Genomic DNA, 24872 nt, shown 5'->3' with positions numbered 1-24872 from the left:
TTAAAAAAATTGTATAAACAGTGTGTCAAATTTATTTCACGATAACCCGTGTCTTTAAACTTTGGACTAAATAAAAAGGAAAACATTCAATTAATTCAGTAAAATAATGAAAGTTAAAGATTCGTTTATTTCGAAGATAAAAATATTTTTAATTTAAATTTATTGAAAATATTATTTTCTTCTGTTTCGGATAGAATTTGTTAACATCGCGTCTTCTGATCCTCGTTTTATGGCAATTGGTAGTTAATTTGATATTGCATTTATTAAAATATTGATGATACCTCCAGCCAAATTTCCGGATCCAATAGAGAAACTCTCTGCTTCCTGTCGTACCTACAAGTTTTAGCGAAAATTTGGTAAATTGTATAAAAAATATTTATTTTAAAATCACAAGTAAAATGTTTTATTCATTTACCCACTCAGACAATAGACAGGACGTGAATTTGGTTCAGCCGATCGAATAGTCCACCAAATATTTTGTACTGACTCCTGCTTAACCTACGCTGTAGCCTGCCAGAAGTACCTACTGTGTCCTAGGTTCCCTTCAGGGTTTGTCACTTTTTCTCACACGCTTTTTGCAAAATATGCAATGTGTTATAGTCCTCCATACATTTTAAAATTTGGTATTAATTATATACATTAATTTTTGTTATCGTTATAGGGGCTTATTGCCAGTCTAAGTCAGATTTCAAGAACTCTCTCACCCGATTGCGTCAGTCGCCATCTTAAATCCATCTATTTTTTTAAATTTTTATTTCTATCATCTATTTTCAACTTTTGCCTGAAAATGGAAGCAGCTAAATTAGTTGCTAAATTTTCGTGATCAATGTTGTTCGATGTTGACAATAATGAAGTTTAAATTTTAAGTATACATATATGGAAAAACATCTATCTTAGAGAGTGAATTAAGGTATATGATTAATTCATCATTTACAGTTTGATCAAATTTATTATACATATTACTACTACTACTAAATATAAGATTACCGCTACACTACGGAGGTGGGTCGTACCTAGCTTTTAATATTTTAGTAATCAATAATAATCTAATTTCAATAAATAATGTAATTTTATTCAATAATTCATTTTGTGATGTAATTTTGTAAAGTATTTATGGATAAAAAAAAAATGCACCTTATCATTCTGATAAGATACGAATATCTTTTAAATAATGCACATGAAAAGCTAATTTGTTTATACTCAATAATAAATTAAAATAAAATGAAATCTTTACTGACAGAACTATGCAGATGGAAGGAATTGGGTGGCGTAGGTCTCAACTTGTTTAAAATCTGTCCAATTTAAAACTACAACTGATTTATTGTTTAGAGGTTAAATGCAGTAATATTATTAGTAACTTAACGTATAAATTTGCAGCATGTACGTAGTTGTGCAATGGCTGGTAGAATACATACACGAATGTCTTCACGAATGCATATGGCGGATGACCTGATATTTTCAAAATTGCCACTTGACTTCTGTATTTCATCGTATCGTCCATGGATATTGTGAGAATCCTAAACCTGGTGACAGAAAGGTCGCTTCACCTTGAACATAATGATTAATTGTAAATAAAAATAAGGAAATACCGAAAACATGCGACGGTATGACATATGACAGATAAAAACAGATTTCCTCTAATTTGATTTGCGGCCATTCGGATCGTCTACTATATTATGTATTCGTGAAGATATTTGCCATCATTGTAACGCGCTTATGCGCGCTTATTCTTTTATAAGAAGCTTCCTCCAAAATTCGTTCTGGGTGGAATTCGGACATCCTGTCAAATAATAATTTGGTAGATTTATTATTTACCTGCGTACGTACATACATACATGTATAATACATATATCATAAGAAATCTTTTTTATAAAACATATTTTACAACTTTCTCCGTGCGTGTTTGCGGTTGATTTTGCATGAAGTTATTTACATATTATATTATAGGTATGTAACATACCATATAACTTATTGTATGTAAGCTTTACTAGGTCAACCGTAAAACCATTATCATATATTATTACTGAGTTATTCGGAATAAAATTAATCGAAAAGTAGATAAGGAAATTGATAACAAAATTTTACGTTTAGTTATTTCATTGGATCCATTTTTTGGATTATCTTTGAATTGAGGTTTTGATGCTTCGAGTGCATAAATCTATTACAAAAATATTGTATTTATGTGAAATGTTACGTATTGTAATAATGTACATGGATGGACTTTTTATGATAATAACTTACAAAATAAACAAAAATAATTATAAAACCGACTATATACAATTGTATGTGTATATAGTCGGTTGGAAGGCATATATATGTATCTACACACACACACACACACACACACTTGTGTGTATATATATAAATATATATATATACACACACACATATATATATATATATATATATATATATATATATATATATATATATATATATATATATATATATATATATATATATATATATATATATATATATATGTATATATATATATATGTATATATATATATATATATATATATATATATATATATATATATATATATATATATATATATATATATATATATATATATATATATATATATATATATATATATATGTATTTCTGGTCCAAAAAGGTGGCGTGTCCAAATCTTGAAGTTTTATTTAAACTTAATCTTAAAACGTCAGCACGACATAATAATGTAACATGGCGGTGAAATGTTGCTGATTAAATTAAAGACAATTTATCAATCCGAGCCATATATATTTTTTATACCGAATGTAAATTTGTAAATATAATATAAATAAAATCTATATAATAATATGTATATAAATAAATAATTTGAATTGTGGAAGTGATAAATTTAAATAAAGCAGTTATTTCAAGATTCAAAATGATCAGTTTATTTTAAACTGTAACTAAATATGATTTCAACTTGATTTCGTAGTCATTTCTACAAAGAGTCGTTTTTCTGATTAATCGCCTTATCAGCATTTGCACAAATTTTATAGGTTAGATTTTTTTGCAAGCGGTATTACCGGTAATTTAATCGGAAAGGTAAACTGAGTTCCGGACAGGTCTACTTTTTTTCGTTGCATTTTCGTTTCGTTTTATCTATAGCGATATTATAATATGATGTTAAAATTCAAATCGATTTTTTTGGTATCACGAATTGTTTTTTGTATTTTTTTTTAATAGTTGATATTTTTGTGACAAATGAATACAATAATGAGACTTAGTGAGCACGTAGGTACGTATATCCCTAGAAAATCTATATAAAAATGTTCCTAACTGAAACTCATAAAAAATGTTTAGAATTATTATTATTATTATTAACTTCTTAATTTAACTCGCAATGATGAATTCAATTTTCAATTACAACTGATTTACGCGCACTCGTATCTCAATAAATTGAGTTTGTAAAACCCATGATATGATCATGTTTGAGTTCCATACATGTAAAAATAAATACCCATATATACCTTAGGTACAAAATACATGCGTGTACGTTATGCGTGAACAATACGTATTTTTTGTTTGTACTTTTTCATATTATTAGACTTTTAACTGAAATTTTCTTTAGTTTGAGAACCATTAATAAAAATCACATATTTTTAGTATTCACGATTCATAACTCTTGAGCTTAGCATTTCCTTTTATTTCTCGTTAGGAATTACGAAGGTTTTGATTGATGACAACTTGTCCAAAGGCCGTGATCGATGGCCGTTCCGGCTGAAAAATGGTTGTTTAAATTTCGACACGAAGTAAGCGTAATTTTAATTTTTGCTATGCCAAACATATTGAATTATATGTTTATCAAATTATTCAAATAGGTAACAAATAAATGCGATTTATGATCGTTTTTAAAGTATTCGAAAATGTTTTTTTCAATGTCTATAAATTCACAGAGATTGTGAAAGAGGTTTACCATAAGTCTGAAACATGTCGTTGAATTTTTGTACTTGAGAAATATGTATATTGAAGAGGGATCAAAAGATTATTAATGACATTGAATGCGATGTTAATGCTGAAAATAAAGTTAATGCTGCACAGATTTCGGTTAACGAAAACCTAAGCTTATAACGTAAACTGGACTCGCAATTTAAAATACTATCCTGGTACCAACCCTTATATATGGAAAAGTAATATTGAGCGAGATGAAAGAATAACGAAATCAGACTTAATGCAGTCGAAATGTTACCATTCAAACGTATACATGGCAAATCTTTGTGTGATACATGTCCGAACGGTGGAGTATGGAAAGAATGCAAAGCTAAGATAAGCAATATCGATAAGGAGTGTTAAAATGGTTAAGACCAAATTATTTTCAATATCACCTTATTAATCAATCGATCGATTATCGAAGGTTGATAAAATGCTTTTAAGATAATTTCAAACTATATCATAAATATTATTCATTTAAACAAAGTATTTATTAGTAATGCCCGGGCAAGAAGGTTGGTTCCTCCATTGTATCTACTCATTTCAAAATATATTATATTGTACCTCTATATGGAAAGTTGAATTCTGAAGTGCTTTCATAAATTGGGGCTTATCGCTGCCAGATCCGACTTCATTAATATTATCATCATTTCGGGGATGATGGCGCATGGCGGTCCCCTTTAGATGGCAGATCACAAAAGAATCTCGTAACGGAGATGCAGTCAGATTGTATCCAAGGATTTCAAATGCACAAAGGTCACCGGTGAGTGGAGAGCCCTCACCGCGGACGAAACAATAAAATGATAATACACGTATAAAGGTACTTTAAGACAACTCAATGTTAAGAACTTTTAAACTTTCACATTATGTAGGTATCCATTTTATTTATAGGATGTCTTAAAAATGCAAAGTTATTTTTTCGTTATGTAAGAGTAACTTTTCTAAATAAATTGAATTACATTTATGAAAGTACTGAATGTAAGTTTTACAAACAAACAGGAGAATGTGTAGATGAAATAAGTATTCAGTAGTCAATAAACGATCATAAATATTTTCTTTTGAATTATAAAATAATTAGTCACATTAGAGAAACAAACATCAAAAATATTTATTATCAATAATTTTAAATGCGTAATATTGTGAAATAATCCTTACGAACTTCGGTCAGAATGTATACGATTTCAATGATCACAAATTCAATTTTTATCAAAATATAGCCATGATTTTAATGATTAAAAATTGTATAAGATATTGTTAGTTATTAGTGCCTTTTCTTTTTGTCAAAGTACTACTTATGATATGGAGCAATGTGACCGAAAATATTACGATTCCTTTGGTTTCATATTTCGGCTCACTTTCTTTCAATGACTGCTCTTAATTCATTAACTATTGTGATGCCAAGTACGGCTTAAAAATATATATGACAAAAAAATATAAAAAAGCCAATGAGTATGGGATTAAGATCTGCCTTCAAAATTATGATATACCATACACCAAATACTATATTTGGGGGGGTACACCGTCTGGACTCTGCAGTTTGCCCGTGGATAGAATCGCGCCGGCACTGGCGAGCATTATAAAAGTAAAAAGCAATTCTATCATCACCATTTCAGTTTTATTTTAAATAATATTGAAAAATAATTGTAATCAAATAAAAAAAATCGTAGGGAACGAAATATCGTCGCGTACGAAAAATTAGTCCGCGCACCAATCACGGGACACCGCGCCTTTTTTCTAGTTGTACTCCTCATTAATGCAAGGCATGACAAGTTTAAGTCACAGTAGTTCAATCAATGAGTTCAATTAATTCTATAATAAAGTCAAATCACATAGGCAAACGAACTTTACGTGTTATTTGGACAGCCTGTATATAAACACCGTTAACTATGCAGGTATATGGTGTGCAAATGTATGGTATACATATTATGCTGATGTGAAATCAGCGTACTCTAATATATATATTTAAACTTTATTTTGTATCAATAAGAAGTTTATATGTATAGTTGTACAGTACATATTTATTTTTCATTCAACTTTTCATTTACGAATGAAATATTTATAAAACTATATCTGAAAACATTAAATTACGTTGGCTCAAATTTTATTGCTGTACCTACTACTTACTACAATTGAAACTTTACTTTTTCAAGATACTGATATCAACAATATAAACAACTTTGAATTAAAAAAGTTAGTTTTAAAAAGTATTTAATTGAGAAGTTGATTAGCGATATATTTTGTTTTGTTTATATATAATTATAGGAGTGGTAATTATAGAGTTTGCGATATGTTTTTATCTACCAAAATACCACGTTCACACTGTTTCAAAAGGTACATATTATATATTATAATAAACATGACTATTTGCTTTAATATACAAAGGAAAGTAAAACGAAGACCAATGGTTTTATATACCGTAATCCAGCTCGAAAATCGCGATTTGCCAACTGCTGGGTTAAGTTAATGATGTGAAACATGAGTAATATAATATGATATGCGTATTAATTATTATAAAAACTATTAATACAATGCTAATTTTGTCAGTTAACATCAATCAGACTATGCCCGAATTTTAATCTCCTTTGAATTGTAAACATGTTTGACGTTTGTAAGTTTAAAAAAAGTATGAACTGTCATTTTAAATATACTACCATTCCATTACATTAATACAACATAACTGGTATTACTATTAAAAGCTTGTTTAGTATAAAAAATGTAATATGTATGTTTGTATGTATTTCATATTTATTTCATATATACATTTATTATATGTATTACGGCTCTTATATACATATTTAGTGGTCAATTGCTATAGTAGAAGTGTATGGTAATACGTCTAAACCGTTTTAAGTATAGTATATGCTAAGGGAGGTATATAACGCATGTATATAATTTTATATAATTTTTCATGTTGATAATATTTTTTTCTGTTTTTTTTATTATTGTTTATTTTAGTCACAAATAAAATGTTCAAATGACTGGCTCAGTAGGTACAAGATACTTCTAGTCCACCTAACAAATGTTGCTATTGATTTAGGCATTGCACATTTTTCAGTACTTCAGTAGAGATAAATTAAAATTTAGTATTAAAGTATCAAAATAGGCAGTGAAGTATCGATGGTGACTAAACTATTACTATTATATTTCATATATAAAAAAAAACGTTACTATTTTACTTCATAAATGTATGAAAAAAAACAAGAGAAGATACTGATGAAAAGCGTAAAATGTTTTTTTTTTTTAAATATTGTATTTTCACAAATTACTTTAAAAAATGGTATATTAATTTATAATTATTTGTTTTAAAAATTATAAAATATTAAACAGCTCGTTATTGTTGACTACGATAATGACGTATCAAACGTCGATCAAATGATAGGTAGGTAAACGTACTTATGTAGTTAAATTAATGTGGTTATAATGATTTTGCTTATTGATTTTATTTAAAGTTTATTGACTCAGTGAATGAGTGGGTGCTATACCTTACCTCTAGATTTAGAGGTCGAAGGTTTAATACGGCTTTACGTACTGACTTGTAAAACCACGATGAAATTATATTGATCCATGAAAATTGTATGGTAATAACTTTTATATTATCCACTGACACTTCGTGATGGAATTGCATTTTTAATTTATTATTTGATTAAAACCAATATTTTTAGCTTTTCCACTTTTTTATTTGACCAGCGACCGGGTTTCGTCGTTACCGACATCATCAGACTGGTGAGAGGCTTTACAAATTTGTATGTTATATATAAAAGAAGGCAGGAGTTGATAACCATGATTTGATATAATTTTATGAGAAATTAATTTAATTTTAGTGAATTTAAGTATTGTATGATATTTTAAATATTTTTTTTATAAAGGTTTTTTGTATTGAAAGCACGATTTTATATAAAGTCAAAATAGATTTGTATTTTTGTAAATGAATTTAAATTATGTAACGAGGTATCAGGAAATGCTGGTTGACGGCTCCTTCCACTAAGCTGTGGTTGTCCGGGGGGAGTCCGAAGTTCTCTGAAATGTAAATTTCCCGGCAGTCATTTCTTATCGACAAGACATTAAGGCATCTATTGTTTCTTTTCTAATGGGTAAAGTAAGGGAGAATGAATGTGTGTTACTTGATCATTTAATATGTCTTTATTATGACAATTTTTTAATCTATTTATTTCCAAAATTTCGAGCCTATCTAATTTTTTACCTTTACTATTAAATTATTACTATTAAATAAAAAAATTAGATAGGCTCGAAATTTTGGAAATAAATAGATTAAAAAATTGTCATAATAAAGACATATTAAATGATCAAGTAACACACATTCATTCTCCCTTACTTTACCCATTAGAAAAGAAACAATAGATGCCTTAATGTCTTGTCGATAAGAAATGACTGCCGGGAAATTTACATTTCAGAGAACTTCGGACTCCCCCCGGACAACCACAGCTTAGTGGAAGGAGCCGTCAACCAGCATTTCCTGATACCTCGTTACATAATTTAAATTCATTTACAAAAATACAAATCTATTTTGACTTTATATAAAATCGTGCTTTCAATACAAAAAACCTTTATAAAAAAAATATTTAAAATATCATACAATACTTAAATTCACTAAAATTAAATTAATTTCTCATAAAATTATATCAAATCATGGTTATCAACTCCTGCCTTCTTTTATATATAACATACAAATTTGTAAAGCCTCTCACCAGTCTGATGATGTCGGTAACGACGAAACCCGGTCGCTGGTCAAATAAAAAAGTGGAAAAGCTAAAAATATTGGTTTTAATCAAATAATAAATGGTAATAACATTAGTTTTCCATTCATTATATGTATAATAGCAAAATTATAATCGTTCCTTTTTTATATTTATGAAATACACCTTGTCATATTTCATAACTTTATTCTGGCTTCAAATCAGGGTTGCCAGTTGGGTTGTAAGGAAAAAGCAAGCAGTATTATTCTTTGGGTACGGCAATTTTCCATTGATTTTTAGCTACTATCAAAAAAATTACTCACGATTAAAACTTCGGCATTTGACGACTTATCGTTTACTTTTTTTATATATTCATGCCTTTTATATATAGACGACAGACAAGGTTCAAACATAAATTTGGTGTTTAGGTCTGAATATATTAATCGCATATCAAAATCTCAAAAATAATACTAATTCGCACAAGGGTTTGTTTTAGAATTCAAAATCACCTTATCACTGAATTTTCGCTTCCTTTTTTTCTCTTCAATTGTGAAAAAATGACATCTAGGTGATCGGATTTTGATACTCACTCAAAAAAATCTGAAATTGTATACATGGTAACCCTACTCTTCACATCAATCTTCCAACACTCATAATTTTTTTATGCCTTTACTCGTTTGAAGGTTCATTTTTATAATAATTTATAACATTTAACCGTTTGATTTACATGATACAGTCTTCAGTCACTATTTATTGCAACGAATATCTAAAATTACATTTGTTTTTAAAAATAGAAAAATAATAATGTTCTTCATAACGAACTTGGAAACTAAAAACAAGAAAGGAAATAGAAGTGAAATATATGAGGTTTAAATATTGAAACTTGTATGTTGTATTTAAACTTTAGTGTCATTAATAACTCAATTTCAGTATATAAATTCAAACAATAAATCAATTACCCGAATGTAGACAATAGTCAAGTATAAGGAAAACGATATGATAAAGTAATAATCTTTTTTACAGATCACCACGCCTACCACGTATTAAAGCATAATTCTTTAGCAAATTATTAAGTTATGAATGCTTCTTAAAATACTATAAAAACGGTAATAGTGGTCACATTAAGATTGCAACCTTGGTGGACAATTTATTGATTATCTATGTAGTTCAAACAAAAACTTTGGATTAAAAGTAATTAAGTATCTTGTATAGAGGAAAACATCAGATAACAATCTATTATTATTAGTTTGAAGAAAACCTTCGGATAACGATGTACCTCGTAAAAACGTTACAAACGGATCGCTTGTATTATGAACTCAGAAATATATTTTGACCACAAAGAGGTGGATATTCAATTAAATCAGTTACATGAATTGATTCTTTGATCATGAAATTTAAAGTCATTTAATTACGTCATAACGTCAAAGTATACGTTAATACACTTCAATGCAACATAGCGCTGAAATCGTTTGAATAGAGCGCAGTTGCAATGCACTTCATTGTAACATCGTGCAGTGGACCATTTTACTTGGTCTATTAATACCTATGTATGTACGGAGATGTGGAGAGCTATGAGCACAGCATCACAACAGTAGCGGTGTCCAGATAAACATTTGGATACCCATCGTTATACTAATATTCAAATTTTCACATTTATAACTATTGCCCGATGGTTTTCAACTACTGTTTTTTAACACAACGAAAAACAACATTGACCATTCTTTCTTTCTGAGCGAATACCAATTTACCGTTGGTAATGCCTGTGGGGATGATAATTGGTTTTTTTAATAGGCTATCGAGAAAGGGAGTCATTTTTTATTTAAAGATCGCCAATTTAAGTAATTTATTTTTCAATTATGTAACATGAGCGGCTATATTTTATCTTGTTATTTTTATGTAAACTATCCATACTAACATTATTTTGTACAATTAGTAAAACTAAAGTCTTTTAGATATGTATGTATGTTCACTGAAATAAGTATCGCTGTAATATCGATTTAAATATATAAGCAATGTCCTGAAATCGAAATTGAAATGTTTTATGTGTACCTTCTTACGAGTAGGTACATTTTAAATTCTATAAAAGGTTTTTTTGACATCTCAACATAAAAAAAAACCATATCCGCTCCCTAGGTGGAGCATATGGAGTCCACCAACTGTCTCCAGGCTTTTCTGTCGGCTGCCAGCTCCCTTGCATCCTCCCAAGTCAGATCCGCGTCCCGAAGTTCTGACGAGAACTGCTGACGAATTGTCAGCAGTGGTCAACATAGATAAAGAATAATATGGGAGTCGGGGTATTTACAGGGCTCATACATACGAGTGTATAAGTGTTTTATATTTACATACCCAGACATCCACATTCTTTTTCATCTATGCTGAGATTTCAAAAATGTAAAATAACCCAAGTATTTGGACACACTCAAAAATGTTGTCTATAAAAGGTCATTAAGATGCGTGAATATATCAATGTTCCTAAAAACACGATGCATAATTAGTTACTATTGCAGCCGTGCACATCTGCCTGACACCGAATATTAATTTAAAATAATACCTGTAACGAAAAAAATATATATCGTATCTTTTCTTCATGAATACATTAATGATGTCACTTTTTGTACACGTACCAAACCCTGTTAAGTTGAAGGACCATATGTCATTTTGTATCGGCGATTATGAAACCGACTGCGAAAAATATATTTAATTAATTAAATTGATCAATAATACCGCTTGCAAGTGTACAAATTAATGTATTTACGACTTTTAAAAATAGTTTGCATCATCATACAATTTCTTTCACTCCGCCATTGGTTGCAAATAGAAATATATTCGTTCTTATCAACTAAGGTAACCTTGAAAAAATTAAATGTAAACTCCATCTGAGTGATAAAACACAATACTTTTCAGGCTAATCAAAAAGCATCGGTGCAATTGGCGAGACTGCTGACTGCGGAACTGGGGTCATGGGCTCGATTTATGCCAGTTGAATATCAAAGCTTAAAAAAATAGTGTGGGCACTGTGATATTCGGTACACAAAATTTGATACTGTAACAGAGAGAAATGCAATTTGATGATTAATATTGTTTATTCCAGGAGGTAGCTCCATTACCCTTTTGAAGGATAATGTTTTTCAGAATGTCTTTCGAGTAAGTATGTGAATTATTACGAGTATTTAGGCTCATATTGTGACTGAATAAGTGCAGAAGTCAATGCACTCTGGCGTTGCAATTTAACAAGATTAAGTGTTATGGTATACAAAAATAATAAGTATTCTGTTTTTAAATTCCGTGAATTTATTACCGTACTAATAAACGTATCTCGTGGATGTGCTAATAAATAGCCTTAGAGTAGTAACAATAATATTTTTTCTTTGACCAAATGTATCTTATTTCTTTTTTAAAATATAATCAAATTAAAGTAACTCAATACTAACTCAAAAAATTTAACTAAATACCTGTACTTAAGATCCCGTCAAACTGCTAAAAATGTATTTTACCTAACTAGAGGTAAAAACTTCAATCTAAATATAACATAAATATTGTACTATATGTGTATTTACACACTTACCTCCCGTGTTTTTTGTAGCCGGACGATGCAAAAAATGGAACTTTTGTAATTGGTTATCATATAAATTATAAAGATATTATTTGTAGAAAAAAACACGTTATTCTCAAAAAAGTCATAATATAAATTTTATGGTTTCATAAAATAAACCATGGAAAGAATTTAAAGGTGATTATACAAATCGACATGTTGAGTGTTTGTAATTTTGGCTCGTGAAGTGAAAAATACTGTAGCGGTATTTGAATAAAAAGTTTTTAAAGTTACGGTCACAAAGTGAAGTTTGTAAAGGTTAGTGAAAAATTGTAAACGGTTAGTAAATTTTAATTTTTCTGCTGTTGATTTCTTTTATCGTAATCACTAACCGTTTTATAATTGTGAACCATTAATTGTATTCTATGTGAACGTAAATATTGAGGACGATAATCATTTTGATATATTAACTTATAAAATCAATTGCAGCACACTTTACGCACCGACAATATTGGTTGTAATTTTAACTAGATTATATTTATCCAGTATAAGACTTGTATATTTTGGCGGCCTATAATAATTTTATCTTGAGAGCACATCACACACACGTATGGACTCGTATTTTTTTAAGTTTCGTAAATTGTAATGTTGTTCAATACTTGGATAATTATGATTAGCACTTGTAAATTTATTCAATGCGAAGAGATCTGGTATGTGTTGTGGCAACTTAAGTATTGTAACGTAATAATAATAATATAATGGTCACTTACTCATGATTAAAGTGAGGAATGCTCAAAGTAATCAGAGTATGTTGTATGAATTAATCGCAGTGAAGTAATTTTCAGGAAACTGACATCAGCGCTTTACGCCTTCTGAGAGACAGACCTTTGAATAAATACATTTGTCCATATCAGGAGAGATGCGCCGCCCACAGTCCCTTTACTCGATCATGTCACCTCCGAATATTACGAATAATGCAGAATAATGGAATGATGCGCTCCACAGCACGCGGAGGAAAAAAATGGTCATTTTGACGCCTACATTATATGTATACCTACTCCACCTCATTTATGTTAATAATACAAATTTATCGGTTGAGGAGACAAAAAATATATGTACGTAAAATAAAGTTTGTATAGTTGAGTTTTCTGATTTATTGCCATTATACAAGATAGAAGAGATGAGAAAATTGGTCAATTAGATTGAAATAAAAAGATCCTTGTTTATATTGTTCTCATACTTGTAAGTGTACACGCATTTAATGATCTCACGCCAAAATATTTTATATGCAAAATTGTATTTCGTAGTGTTGTTTATAATTTTAAATCTAGAAATAGAAATATTATTAAATACCATATAAGAAATTCGCAAAATCCTTTAATGTACAAATAAAAATATTACTGAAGGAAAAAAAAACTTTTGATATAGCTCACTCCTTTCAACAACGTCATAACAAAAAACTTGATTTGTCAGGAGATCGTTTTTAAAGTTTAGAAATATAATAAAATATTTAAAAAATAAATATCAAGCCACTTTTTATTGGGCAACATATTTTTTTAGGTAAAACCTGAATGTTTTTTTTCCATTTGAAAAATATGAAGTATATTTAAAAAGATAATTAAACAATACCTTTTCTTCAAAATGCAAAAACAACACTTTCTGCCCTGTAGCGGGTAAATATTAAGTAAAAAATATGCAGCTTTTGCTGGGATATAGAAAATTTTCTGGGCATTTCGAAAACATGCACAACTGGAAATTGACGATTTTCGATGCATGTATGACGTTGTTGAAAGGAGTGAGCGATATGTGTTATAGGATACAACACATAAAAATAAGTTGATGTAAATAAATGTGATAATATCTAATTTATGTCTATATTTGTTAAAAATTCAAACATAAATACATTTGATTGTTGTATTGTTTGTGATCATATAAAACCTACACACACACTAGAACACCACATCATCTTGTGCAGGCAGAATTAAATAATGCAATGTTGAAATTTTTTCGGTAATACGAAAATACACGTTAAAATATTTGATATGTCAACTTTCGCAATACAATTATTTTGTTTTAAATTTAAATTTTTTTGAAAATTAAAAGACGCTGGTTTTTTGCAGGTCCAAGGACAGAGAAAAGTCGAAATTTTTTCATTGACCTAGTCTGAAATTAAATTCTGCAATGCGATAACTGAGACACTACGACGAAAAAAATTAATACCTATTTCATTTAAACCTAACCATTTTAATGTCTACACATCGTTCTTGCCTTGAATATCATAGCAATATATAGCAATCGAATCATTATATTAATTTAGTCAAAATTAACAAGTACATATTTAGATTTGCATTTGAAATATAACACAGCAGTTGCCTCCAGGATATACAATTTAATACTATACATAATTATACCAAGTAGTTTATACACGGTAATTGTTTCAAAATTATCAGTTTATATGAATCAGTTTGATCAGCAAAGTGTTATTTTAATAGCATTTAATGTGACAGTGAAATTTAAAATGAGTAAATGTGTTGTGATACGTAATGTTTTTTTCTTCTTCTAAAAAGTTAGGGTGCCTACGTGATTACACCTTTTTAGCTTTTCTTAAAAGGTGACATAAATTGTGTGTGTCCACATCCGATGGGCTTTGTAAATGTAACACCATTCTTTAAATTCAGAGATCAATTAATCTTTGCTTATTCTGTCGGTTTAATCGATCGCCTCCATTAGGAGAAATCCTAGAGATGTAACCAAAGCACAAAGCCTCTTGTAGTTTAATTCAAACGACATTTTAATGAATTAATTAAGATAAATGTCGGGTTTCTTTTGAAATTCGTTACCAACATCACGTCTGACTAGAAAGTGGTTCCTAGCGAGTATCAATACTTGATAGCTGATAACTAATATCTTCCAAAAAGGGAATGATAAATTATCGTTCAAGATTTAACCAACTAAAAAAAGTTATAATTAATCAGCAAATAACATGCTTCTATTCTCGTATATCTCATTTAAGTGGGAATACATAACATAACTAGCTATAAATACATACTACTAGCATAATTAGTTATACTTAGTAGGTAGGATTGGGGCGTTTTTATATATTTATATATATATATATATATATATATATATATATGTATATATATATATATATATATATATATATATATATATATATATATATATATATATGTATATATATATATATATATATATCTACGAATTAGTGTTTACTAAAGTGGTATTACACAGAGTATGATAGAGTGTTATATTACCACAAAGTTAACAATGCTTTTAATGTACAAAATATATCTACGGAACCTTATTATTAATTTCATGTTTGAATTAATAATTTCTGTTCTTCGTTAAATAATTTATAATATATTTGACTAATCTTACTGATACTATCCCGGCGAATATCACCCTAATGGTTTTCGCGGAGTACTATAAATTTTCTTTCACTATAATTTAGGAGTTTATAAAGCAAAGATATGTTTTTGTGTTGCTTTAGGCTAGAAGATGGGCGCAGCTCGGTGGTGGTGCATGGCAGCCATGTTGCTGGCAGCCGTGTCGTGGAGGATGGCGGACGCCTGCTCGTGCATGGTGCACCATCCGCAGACCCATTTTTGCCAATCTGACTTTGGTGTGTATTTTTTACAAACATATAATAATATTATTGATTGAATTGGCATTAACTTTGTAGAAAATAATATAAAACACTTGTATCCCCTCTATTTATTACCCTATCAACCTCTATATTTGTATTATGTATACCTTAATATTTTATTGCTCGTTAATTTTACTTTTCACCTGTAGATGAAAAAGTATTTTATTTTTCTATAAATCTTTTAAATAAAACTCATTAAGTGGTTATACAAGTCGCTCACTCCTTTCTAGAACGTCATAAATAAAAAAAACTTGATTTTTCAGGAGAACGTTTTTAATGTTTAAAAATATAACACAATGTATTAAAAATAAACATCAAGCCACTTATTGAACTTTTTACTGTGCAAGAGATCTTTTTAGGTAAACCCTGAAGGTTTTTTCTCCATTTGAAAAATATTCAATATATTCAAAGAAATAATTAAACAATACCCTTTCTTAAAAATGCAAAAACATCATTTTCTGCCCTGTAGCTGGTAAATATTAAATTTAAAATATGCCTCATTTGCTGGGATAAAGTACATTTTCTGAGCATTTCGAAAACATGCACAACTGAAAATTGACGATGTTTGATTATGACGTTCTTGAAAGGAGTGAGCAAAGTGTTTAATTTTAAAAAAATCAGCTTAATATAACATAAACAATAGCTGATTTACAAAATACCGTAAAATATTCAAACATATAGTTATCATATTCGATTAATTTAAAATTCATTGATATTTCATTTCCAAAGTCAAAGACAACACGGCGATGTGAAATTAATGAGTTGTTTAACATTGTTCTAAGACAAAGGGTTAGATATTGGGTTCGGAGGAAGTACCATAGGTGCAACGTAGTGAGTTCTCAAGGTGCTCAGTAGATATTAGTTCTAGATTTTTTCTTAGCGTGATTTTTTAAAGTAGCTGATTAAAATCCGGTGCTTCAAAAAAACAATTACATGAATAAGGGGTGGTTGTAAAGCGAGAGATATATTTTTTAAAGAAAATAATTATGGTATATTATACAGAACTTCAGTTATGCGACACGATAAATGTTTTTTGTTTTTCGTTATATTGAAATTCTCTTAATTTTTAAGTATATGCATGATTAAATTGAATTTATTGAGTCATTATTGATAATTGAATTGAAAAAACTAAAAAAAAATTTGCTCAGCGCATTTATAACCATTCTGTGCCGCATGCAGTCCGCGTTTTAAGGTGTTAATATAATTTTGTGTTAATATATAACCACAGCATTTGGAATGCCTATTAGCAACGAAATAAAAAAAATGAAAAAAACTTTGTACTCTGTAGCTTTGATTTAGCTGCTAAATATGTAAATTAATCCATTTTAGAATAGTTCTCAAAACTTTCAAGAGGACAATAAAATTAAAAGTATTAGATAATAAGTCAAAAACAAAAAAAAAAACACAATATGTATTTTAAATAATGCCTTTAATTTGTGAAATGAAAATACAATTATCTATTTCTTTCTTTCAGTTGTTGTTGCGACGGTGAGAAGATTGATGAAATCCAGCGTATCTTACGAAAATGTTTACAAATTGAAGATCAGAAAGGAATTCAAGGTTAATATGAGTATATTTAGTAAATTTGTATATTTGTTTCAACCACAAACGCACTAACTTGACAGGAAAGCCTACGAACACGAAGTTGAAATGTGAAAAAGATATATGATATGCTATATCGACTTGGCTTGAACACTAGTCCAGTTACTATGTACCGTAAATATCGATGAAATTGGATTAAAAGAATGATCTATTGTGACCGTTGAGAGGGTTGGAAATCTAGATCCGTATTTTCTGGACCCTGTTATATAAGTTGCCCAATTGAATGGTCTATCTTCAATTTAAGAAAGAAAGTAACAATAACCAAAATTGTAGCAAATGTAATTTTTTTGACCGGAAAATGGACGTGAAAGTTTTTTCTTTAAATAAAATGTAAATGAAATAAGCAAATTTGCATGCGTAATCTTGAATTAATAACTGTTACCCCTTAAAGAGTGAGATTACTGACAAACTGAATTTAGACTACATATATTACCCCAAACGATTACAAAAACATATAACAATGCAATTTCAACTAATTATAATGACTACATTATGCACATTTTTTCAGAATTTAATAAATATATTATTATTTCCTCTTCGAGTGTTATTTTGTTGCATATTAAGTATGTATGTAGTATCAAAAGATTACTTTATTAAGCGAAGTTCATCATTTACGGTTGTTCTGACATTTATTACCGACTGAATAACAGTTTTTATTGAGTGCCTATCGCGAGAGGTGTTGAACGACTTGCAATTATAATGAAAGAAATTCAATAAAAACGACAGCTCCCATTATATACAATTAAAATGTAATTACCACAATAGTCGATAATGGCGGATTGGTTTAATCACTTTTGACTCTTGTTCTTTAAAATGAAGATTAATTGGTGTACATATTTATACGAGCAACTTAATGTTTTTGTAGTTAAAAGTTTTATTGAGCTTCAATTCACGACGGCGAAAACCATGTCGTTATTTTTTTATAGCAATTATATATGTTATTTGTTTTTTTTTTTAATTGACTTTTTTAAATACATCTTAATTTTTTTATTATTGGGTTAGTCAAAATTATAATATAAACACAGTTTACGATTTCTGTCCGTTCTTTCTTAATTTTTGACATGGCGAATTTTAAAATTTTAATACATACTCGCGGCTTATTCCGGTAATTTATTAACTTTTTATTTATTTTCAACTCAAAAAGTGGAAAAAAAAATTGGTTATAAAACCAACGTTTTGGCACAGACTTTGCCTTCATATAATGAATTAATTGCACTTTGTCTTTATGAATTAAGTTATCAAATAAACACTGCCTCGATCAAGTGCGATACTTCTGACACCTGAAGAATAAAATTAGTTTCATCGTAACATATGTAATTATACTATATTTTAAAATAAAGAAAACGCCTAGTTAAACATCATTATCATGTCTTATTATCGATATTTAGGTGTGGTATATTAATAATTAAAATAATTTCAGAATAATATGCGCATGTATTTTAATGCATTCAACCGTTTTTAATTTTCTGTGATAATTCCCACTAAAAACACTGTTTTCAAAAATATCCTTGTGACGGAGTCCATTCTCAAAATGTCCCATGGTCAAAATGCCTCGAAGAAAAATTAATGACAACACAACTCGCTTCGTAAAATTCACTTTTATTACGGCTGTTATTTTTTCCTATATACATTGCAAAAAATAAAAATTTTGTAACCTGAAATATTTTATATTTCAAAATTTTCAGATGTCCGAAAAAGCTAGAGTAGCTCTGAAAGCTGGTAGACTTATAACTGCAAACGATGAGGGCCTCTGTGGAATATCGATGAAACTAAACCAGACGTACATTATAACAGGTTAGTGATACATACTATGTTGCAGTGAAGATTCAAACCGTTTTCGCGATGATTTTTCTTTATCAATAATAGTTTTAAGTGACAAAATCCAAGACAATTTTTAAGGATTTATTATCTGAACAACTTTTGACGAATACAATTTATTTATTTTTTTAAATCAAAATTAATTTATTATTTTAATTGTAATGAAGAATGAATTTATGTAAATTTCAGGTCGAGTTATAAGTCTTCAGGCTCATGTTAACTTGTGTAACTATGTAGAGCCATGGAGGAACGTGACTCCGCGACAAAGGAAAGGCTTTAGGATGTTGTACAAACAAGGGTGTCCTTGCAGGGTAGGTTATCGATTACAAATAATAATTTAACTGTATTTCGTTTGTCAAAAATAACGTCAGAAATGCTTTATCAAAAGTAATGTGTCATTTTAATACACCAAGAAAAGGAAAACAACGGTTTTTCGAATTATAACATTCAATGATTTTTTTTTAAATATGCATAATGCATGATGAAATATATGACCATATATCTTAAGAGAACAACATTTTCCATTCCTCGATATAGAAATCTAGTAATTTCTCCTTATGTGAAAAAACCATTTTCCCTAATGAAGTTCACCGAAACGTCTCAAACATTACTATTTATCCTTGAAATACTAACGTCCATCTCATCATCCCTTAATTGAATCCTCTCCCCTTCCCCCCTCAACTTGTTACCTGGTCCATTTTTGTGCCTTCTTTGGTCTATTAAACTCGTTAATAATAAACTTGTACAATATTGTACATAATCTTGTACACCAACATCAACAACACCTTGTACGCCAACAACAATATTGTACACCAACATCTGACAATTTGTTATTTTTTCTTCTCATTTTATATACGCGTATACAAATATATTTAACCTGATTATGGTTTGAATATCTACCATTTTTCGTTTATAATATAAACGATTTTATTTCTCATATTTTATATCTTTAATCTAAGAACTGTTTCATAATACCAAGCAGTTTCATAATACTGTGAATAAAATTTGTTTATAAATTATTATTGTTTCTTTTAGATTCAGCCGTGCATGTCACCCAATGGGTGCGCCACCAAAGCGAAACACATCTGCCGGTGGGATAATCCATTCTCGAAAGAGAATTGTCATTCATCTCATGGCATTTGCCTTATCAACAAGGATGGTCTCTGTCACTGGGCGAGGTAAATAATTACACCTGAATCATGTCTTACTACTTCGTAAGCATTAGAGGCGAAGCTTCATAGTTTTATTTTAAATACGTAATTTATTGAGTAATTGATTTACATAACGTTTTTAACACTTTATATAATACCATAATATACCAAGTTTTCTGAATCAACTTAAATCCTAAAAAGGGTACTACATTATCAATGCATTGTCTTTTTAACATCTAAGAAGTCACCCCTCAAGTATTGTACTAATTTCATTGTTATAAGTATGTAATTCATTTCACAATGAAACTTAATACACTGTACTTCAAAATAAGTCAAAATAATTCAAATTCGTAATTTGGAGTCAAATAAATATAACCCTGCCTTGTAGTGTATATAACATAGAATTTCATCAGGCCTACCACAAGGCTGATAGTGTCGGTAACGACGAAACCCGGTCACTGGTCAAATAAAACAATTGTAGAGAAAACTATATAGTTATTATTATTATACATATTATAGTTGGTATTACATACAATGAATATGAATTATTTTAACTCCTCTTTCAAATACCGCACATTTTGACCGATTTATTGCAAAATTTAAACAAAGTCGAGGTACATGCTTAAAAAATCCAGTTTTGCTCAGTAAAGGGGCTACAAGATAGATAGATACCTAGCATCACTTTCTTGTAGCCTAACATCAAGTAACCAAAATAAGTTCGTGCATTTTCCGATAGAGTTCGCTACAATGACTTTTCATTTATAGAATTATTATAGAGCCTAAGAAAACTTTTTGTGTCTGTCTTTAATTTTTATTTTGAGGAATTATAAACAGAATGCATTTTATGTTTTTAATAAAGTATTCCTAACTGTCAACATCAGAATACTCATTTCCCTCTCTAAAATAACCAAGTTTATACTCTGTCAAAAGTATTCAACGCATCCATGAATAAATACTTATAACTTCTCATAGACACTATATTCGTAAGGCATATCTAAGAAGATGTACGCCTTGAGTTAAGATAAAAACCCCCAAATTACTAGAATAGCGTGATACATTTCCACTCGAGACATCTAGAATTGATAAGTTTGATTATAATAAAACCATCAATATTCGTTTAAACAAAAATAAAAATTTAAAGTTATTTGAATCCCTTTTTTTACCGGAAAATCTTTGATGCATATGAAAGTTTTAGATTTTCAACGAAAATCCAAAAATATATTATATTCATAAGATAACACTGGCATTAAAAAATTTAGGTTTATTTATATATTTTACACCACAAACAATTTGACAAAAACAGCTTAATAATATCGGACACATAAAATAAGTGTATTTTTTATGTTTCAGGGCCCCACGGCTGACGGAATGTTTGCGAAAAAAAAATGAACAACAACTAACATTCCGCTGAAGAAAAATAACATGCAGCAACTATTTTTATTTGTAACTAATAATTTGAGTAATTAATAATAAAAAAAAAAAAAAAACCATACTGAGTAAAAAATATTGAAGAAAAAACTGTTACATTTTTAAACATTGTTTTAGAATAACTAATTTATACTTTTAAACTATTTTATAAAAAAAAATCTACTAAGCTTGTACCTGTAAATTATCTTTAAAATGTATTTTTTGTTTCTATTCGCGTGGTTTGCATTAATTTATAACATATTTTTTTATTAGTGAGAATGATGAATGTGCAAATGCAAAAACGGTTTAAATTGCTGTAATATTGTATACCTACCAGTATTCAAAGTTAATTCAAACGATGAAGAATGTTCGTCTGAGAGGAAAAAATATTTGTTTAGATATTTTAAAGGTATTTTTTAAGGCGTATTGTTTTGGCGTAGCTCTACACTATGTAGGTTTATATAAGGTTGATACATATTTTGTAAATATTATTTATTTTGAGGTATAACGATGCGTGGAATAATGACGATTAAAAAAATACTTGCAATGCAAACACAAAATGTATTTTCAGAAATCTTAGAAGTAAGAAAACTTTTTTTTTTAATTTTTAAAATTGTTTTAGGAATTGATGGATTATTTTATTGTTAATACATTATTCAAAATGTTAGCGATAAAAAAGGAAAAAAGAGTATCTCAATATAATTTTAAAGATTGGGCTAAGTATGAGAGAAAATATGTAACAGAAAATATAAAATCAAAATGTACATAAAATTCCAACAGATTCCTAACAACCATCTCATTTATGAAATTTGTTTTCAATATTTTAAAATAAAAAACAAAATTTTTTTACGCTTTTTACTTCCCACTTTTTTAATAAAAAAAACCAGTATGTATAAATAAATGAATAAATAATTATACGAATAATTGAATAAATGCTCGTCAGTGCAAATAAAAACATATGGTAATAAAAATTCGTTAAATAAAACCATCCTAGTAACGATCTTACCTTCAGTATTTCAGTAATCGCTCAAATTCAATTACACTTCTATGTATGCTTTAAAACAATATATACATAACAATAAAAAAATCGGTTCCTATAACACCTGATTTTTAAAATGACAAAGTCATTAAAATTCATTAAAATTCAACGTGTTAAAATTATCTACACTCAATGAACTATACGTTTTTAACGTCATTGTGTGTATACCAACCTTAGTCGAACATGAATTCAAATAGACTACTATATTCTATGGATACAACTATATTCATGAAACATGTTAATGTTGAAGGAATAACTCACCATGTCATTATGGTTTGGGAAGTAGATCTGCTCTATGAGAGGGAAATTTTCTTTCCCCAGTCTTCTTTGAAGCTGAAGCAAGTGAGCGAATACCCACGGCTTATCCTGAAATACAGAAACGAGTATATCGAAATTATTATGCAGGTATGTACTTATGTACTCATTTAAATGTATTGTTTCGATTATTTTATTTTTCAGCAAACTTATCGAACAAACAAATAATCCTTAATGCTGAGACATCAAACCAACTCAAACGTTCAAATTCAGAACGCGAACGGTAGCAATAGGAGCCTGGATTGAATTTGACTTTTTTAAAGAATATATTGTTTTTATTCTTTTTATTTCTTACTTTTTAACATTTTGAGTGTGTCCAAATATTTGTTCACAAATCTGGATTATCTCCAATTAAAATAATAAATCCCTTATCGCACCCCAATGGTGCATAGGGCACTGCTTCATTTAAACGCAGTGTTATCTCGATCGATTACACATGAAGGAAAGGTGATCAGCCCTCCACTTCAGGTACCAGTCCAGTGTAATATTGAATAAATATTGGAGTGAAAAAATCACTTATATTTATTAAACCCCCCTGGGAATCGAACCCGGGACCTCCAGAACGGTAGCCGAGCGTGCTGACCATTACACTACGGAGGCGTACATAAATATAAATCATAATATATATGTAAATCATAATATATATATAAATCATATATATATATATATATATATATATATATATATATATATATATATATATATATATATATATATATATATATATATATATATATATATATATATATATATATTTATATATATATATATATATATATATATAAATATATATATATATATATATATATATATATATATATATATATATATATATATATATATATATATGTATATATATATATATATATATATATTTATATATATATATATATATATATATATATATATATATATATATATATATATATATATATATATTTATATATATATATATACATATATATATATATATATATATATATATATATATATATATATATATATATATATATATATATATATATATATATATATATATATATATATATATATATATATATATATATATATATATATATATAAATATATATATATATATATATATATATAAATATATATATATATATAAATATATATATATATATATATATATATATATATATATATATATATATATATATATATATATATATATATATATATATATATATATATATATATATATATATATATATATATATATATATATATATATATATATATATATATATATTATCGAACTTCTAAGATTTTGAGTTGTGTGGTTGTCAATCATGGGTAGAATTGGTGAATGTTGCACGTATGTAAAGTAAACACTTAAACCAGCCTATCAATACATAGGCATTAAGTTGTATTAACTATGTATCGTAATTATAACCACAATATTCGTATAACTATAAAGATTAAAGTTAGTTTACCTGGAAGTTGTATATTGCATTGATGGAGTTGATGGAAGGAACTCCGCCAAACTTGAGGCCGAGTAGCAGTGAGCGATATTCCTCCCCAGCGTCGCGCAAGTTCTGACGAACTAACACGAAGTCAGGCCTGAAATTAAATTGATCCATTTATCAAATAGAAACCTTTGAAACTTATAAACTCGGCATTTACTGCAATTTTCATTAATAGGGACTGAAACACTAATACTCACAATAATAATTTAAGAGCTGTTTTTCGGAA

The 24872-nt window shown here is 28.4% G+C and overlaps 2 protein-coding genes across 2 annotated transcripts in view; one reads left to right on the top strand and one right to left on the bottom strand.

Annotated features, from left to right (window-relative positions):
* The window catches only part of Timp (Tissue inhibitor of metalloproteases), a 47429-nt gene extending 24782 nt beyond the window's left edge, over window positions 1-22647 (top strand). The window contains exons 2-7 of the mRNA XM_088266154.1: window positions 15669-15800; window positions 17299-17384; window positions 19112-19220; window positions 19434-19555; window positions 20280-20422; window positions 21746-22647. Of these exons, the coding sequence (XP_088122280.1) occupies window positions 15677-15800; window positions 17299-17384; window positions 19112-19220; window positions 19434-19555; window positions 20280-20422; window positions 21746-21806 (645 nt within the window). The 5' untranslated portion in view covers window positions 15669-15676 and the 3' untranslated portion in view covers window positions 21807-22647. The remainder of the gene's footprint in view (window positions 1-15668; window positions 15801-17298; window positions 17385-19111; window positions 19221-19433; window positions 19556-20279; window positions 20423-21745) is intronic.
* Syn (synapsin) overlaps window positions 1-24872 on the bottom strand; it is an 89755-nt gene that overhangs the window by 49469 nt on the left and 15414 nt on the right. Inside the window, exons 8-9 of the mRNA XM_088266153.1 lie at window positions 24614-24740; window positions 23103-23207 (exon numbers count right to left, since the gene is read on the bottom strand). Coding sequence (XP_088122279.1) covers window positions 23103-23207; window positions 24614-24740 — 232 coding nt within the window. The remainder of the gene's footprint in view (window positions 1-23102; window positions 23208-24613; window positions 24741-24872) is intronic.

This window comes from Brachycentrus maculatus, unplaced genomic scaffold (genome assembly GCF_059751285.1).
Source record: "Brachycentrus maculatus isolate JH-2025_06_01 unplaced genomic scaffold, ASM5975128v1 h1tg000262l, whole genome shotgun sequence".
In the NCBI taxonomy this organism is placed as follows: Eukaryota; Metazoa; Arthropoda; class Insecta; order Trichoptera; family Brachycentridae; genus Brachycentrus; species Brachycentrus maculatus.
The sequence above is the reverse complement of the archived record's forward strand: the minus strand, read 5'-3'. Positions and strand labels throughout refer to the sequence as shown.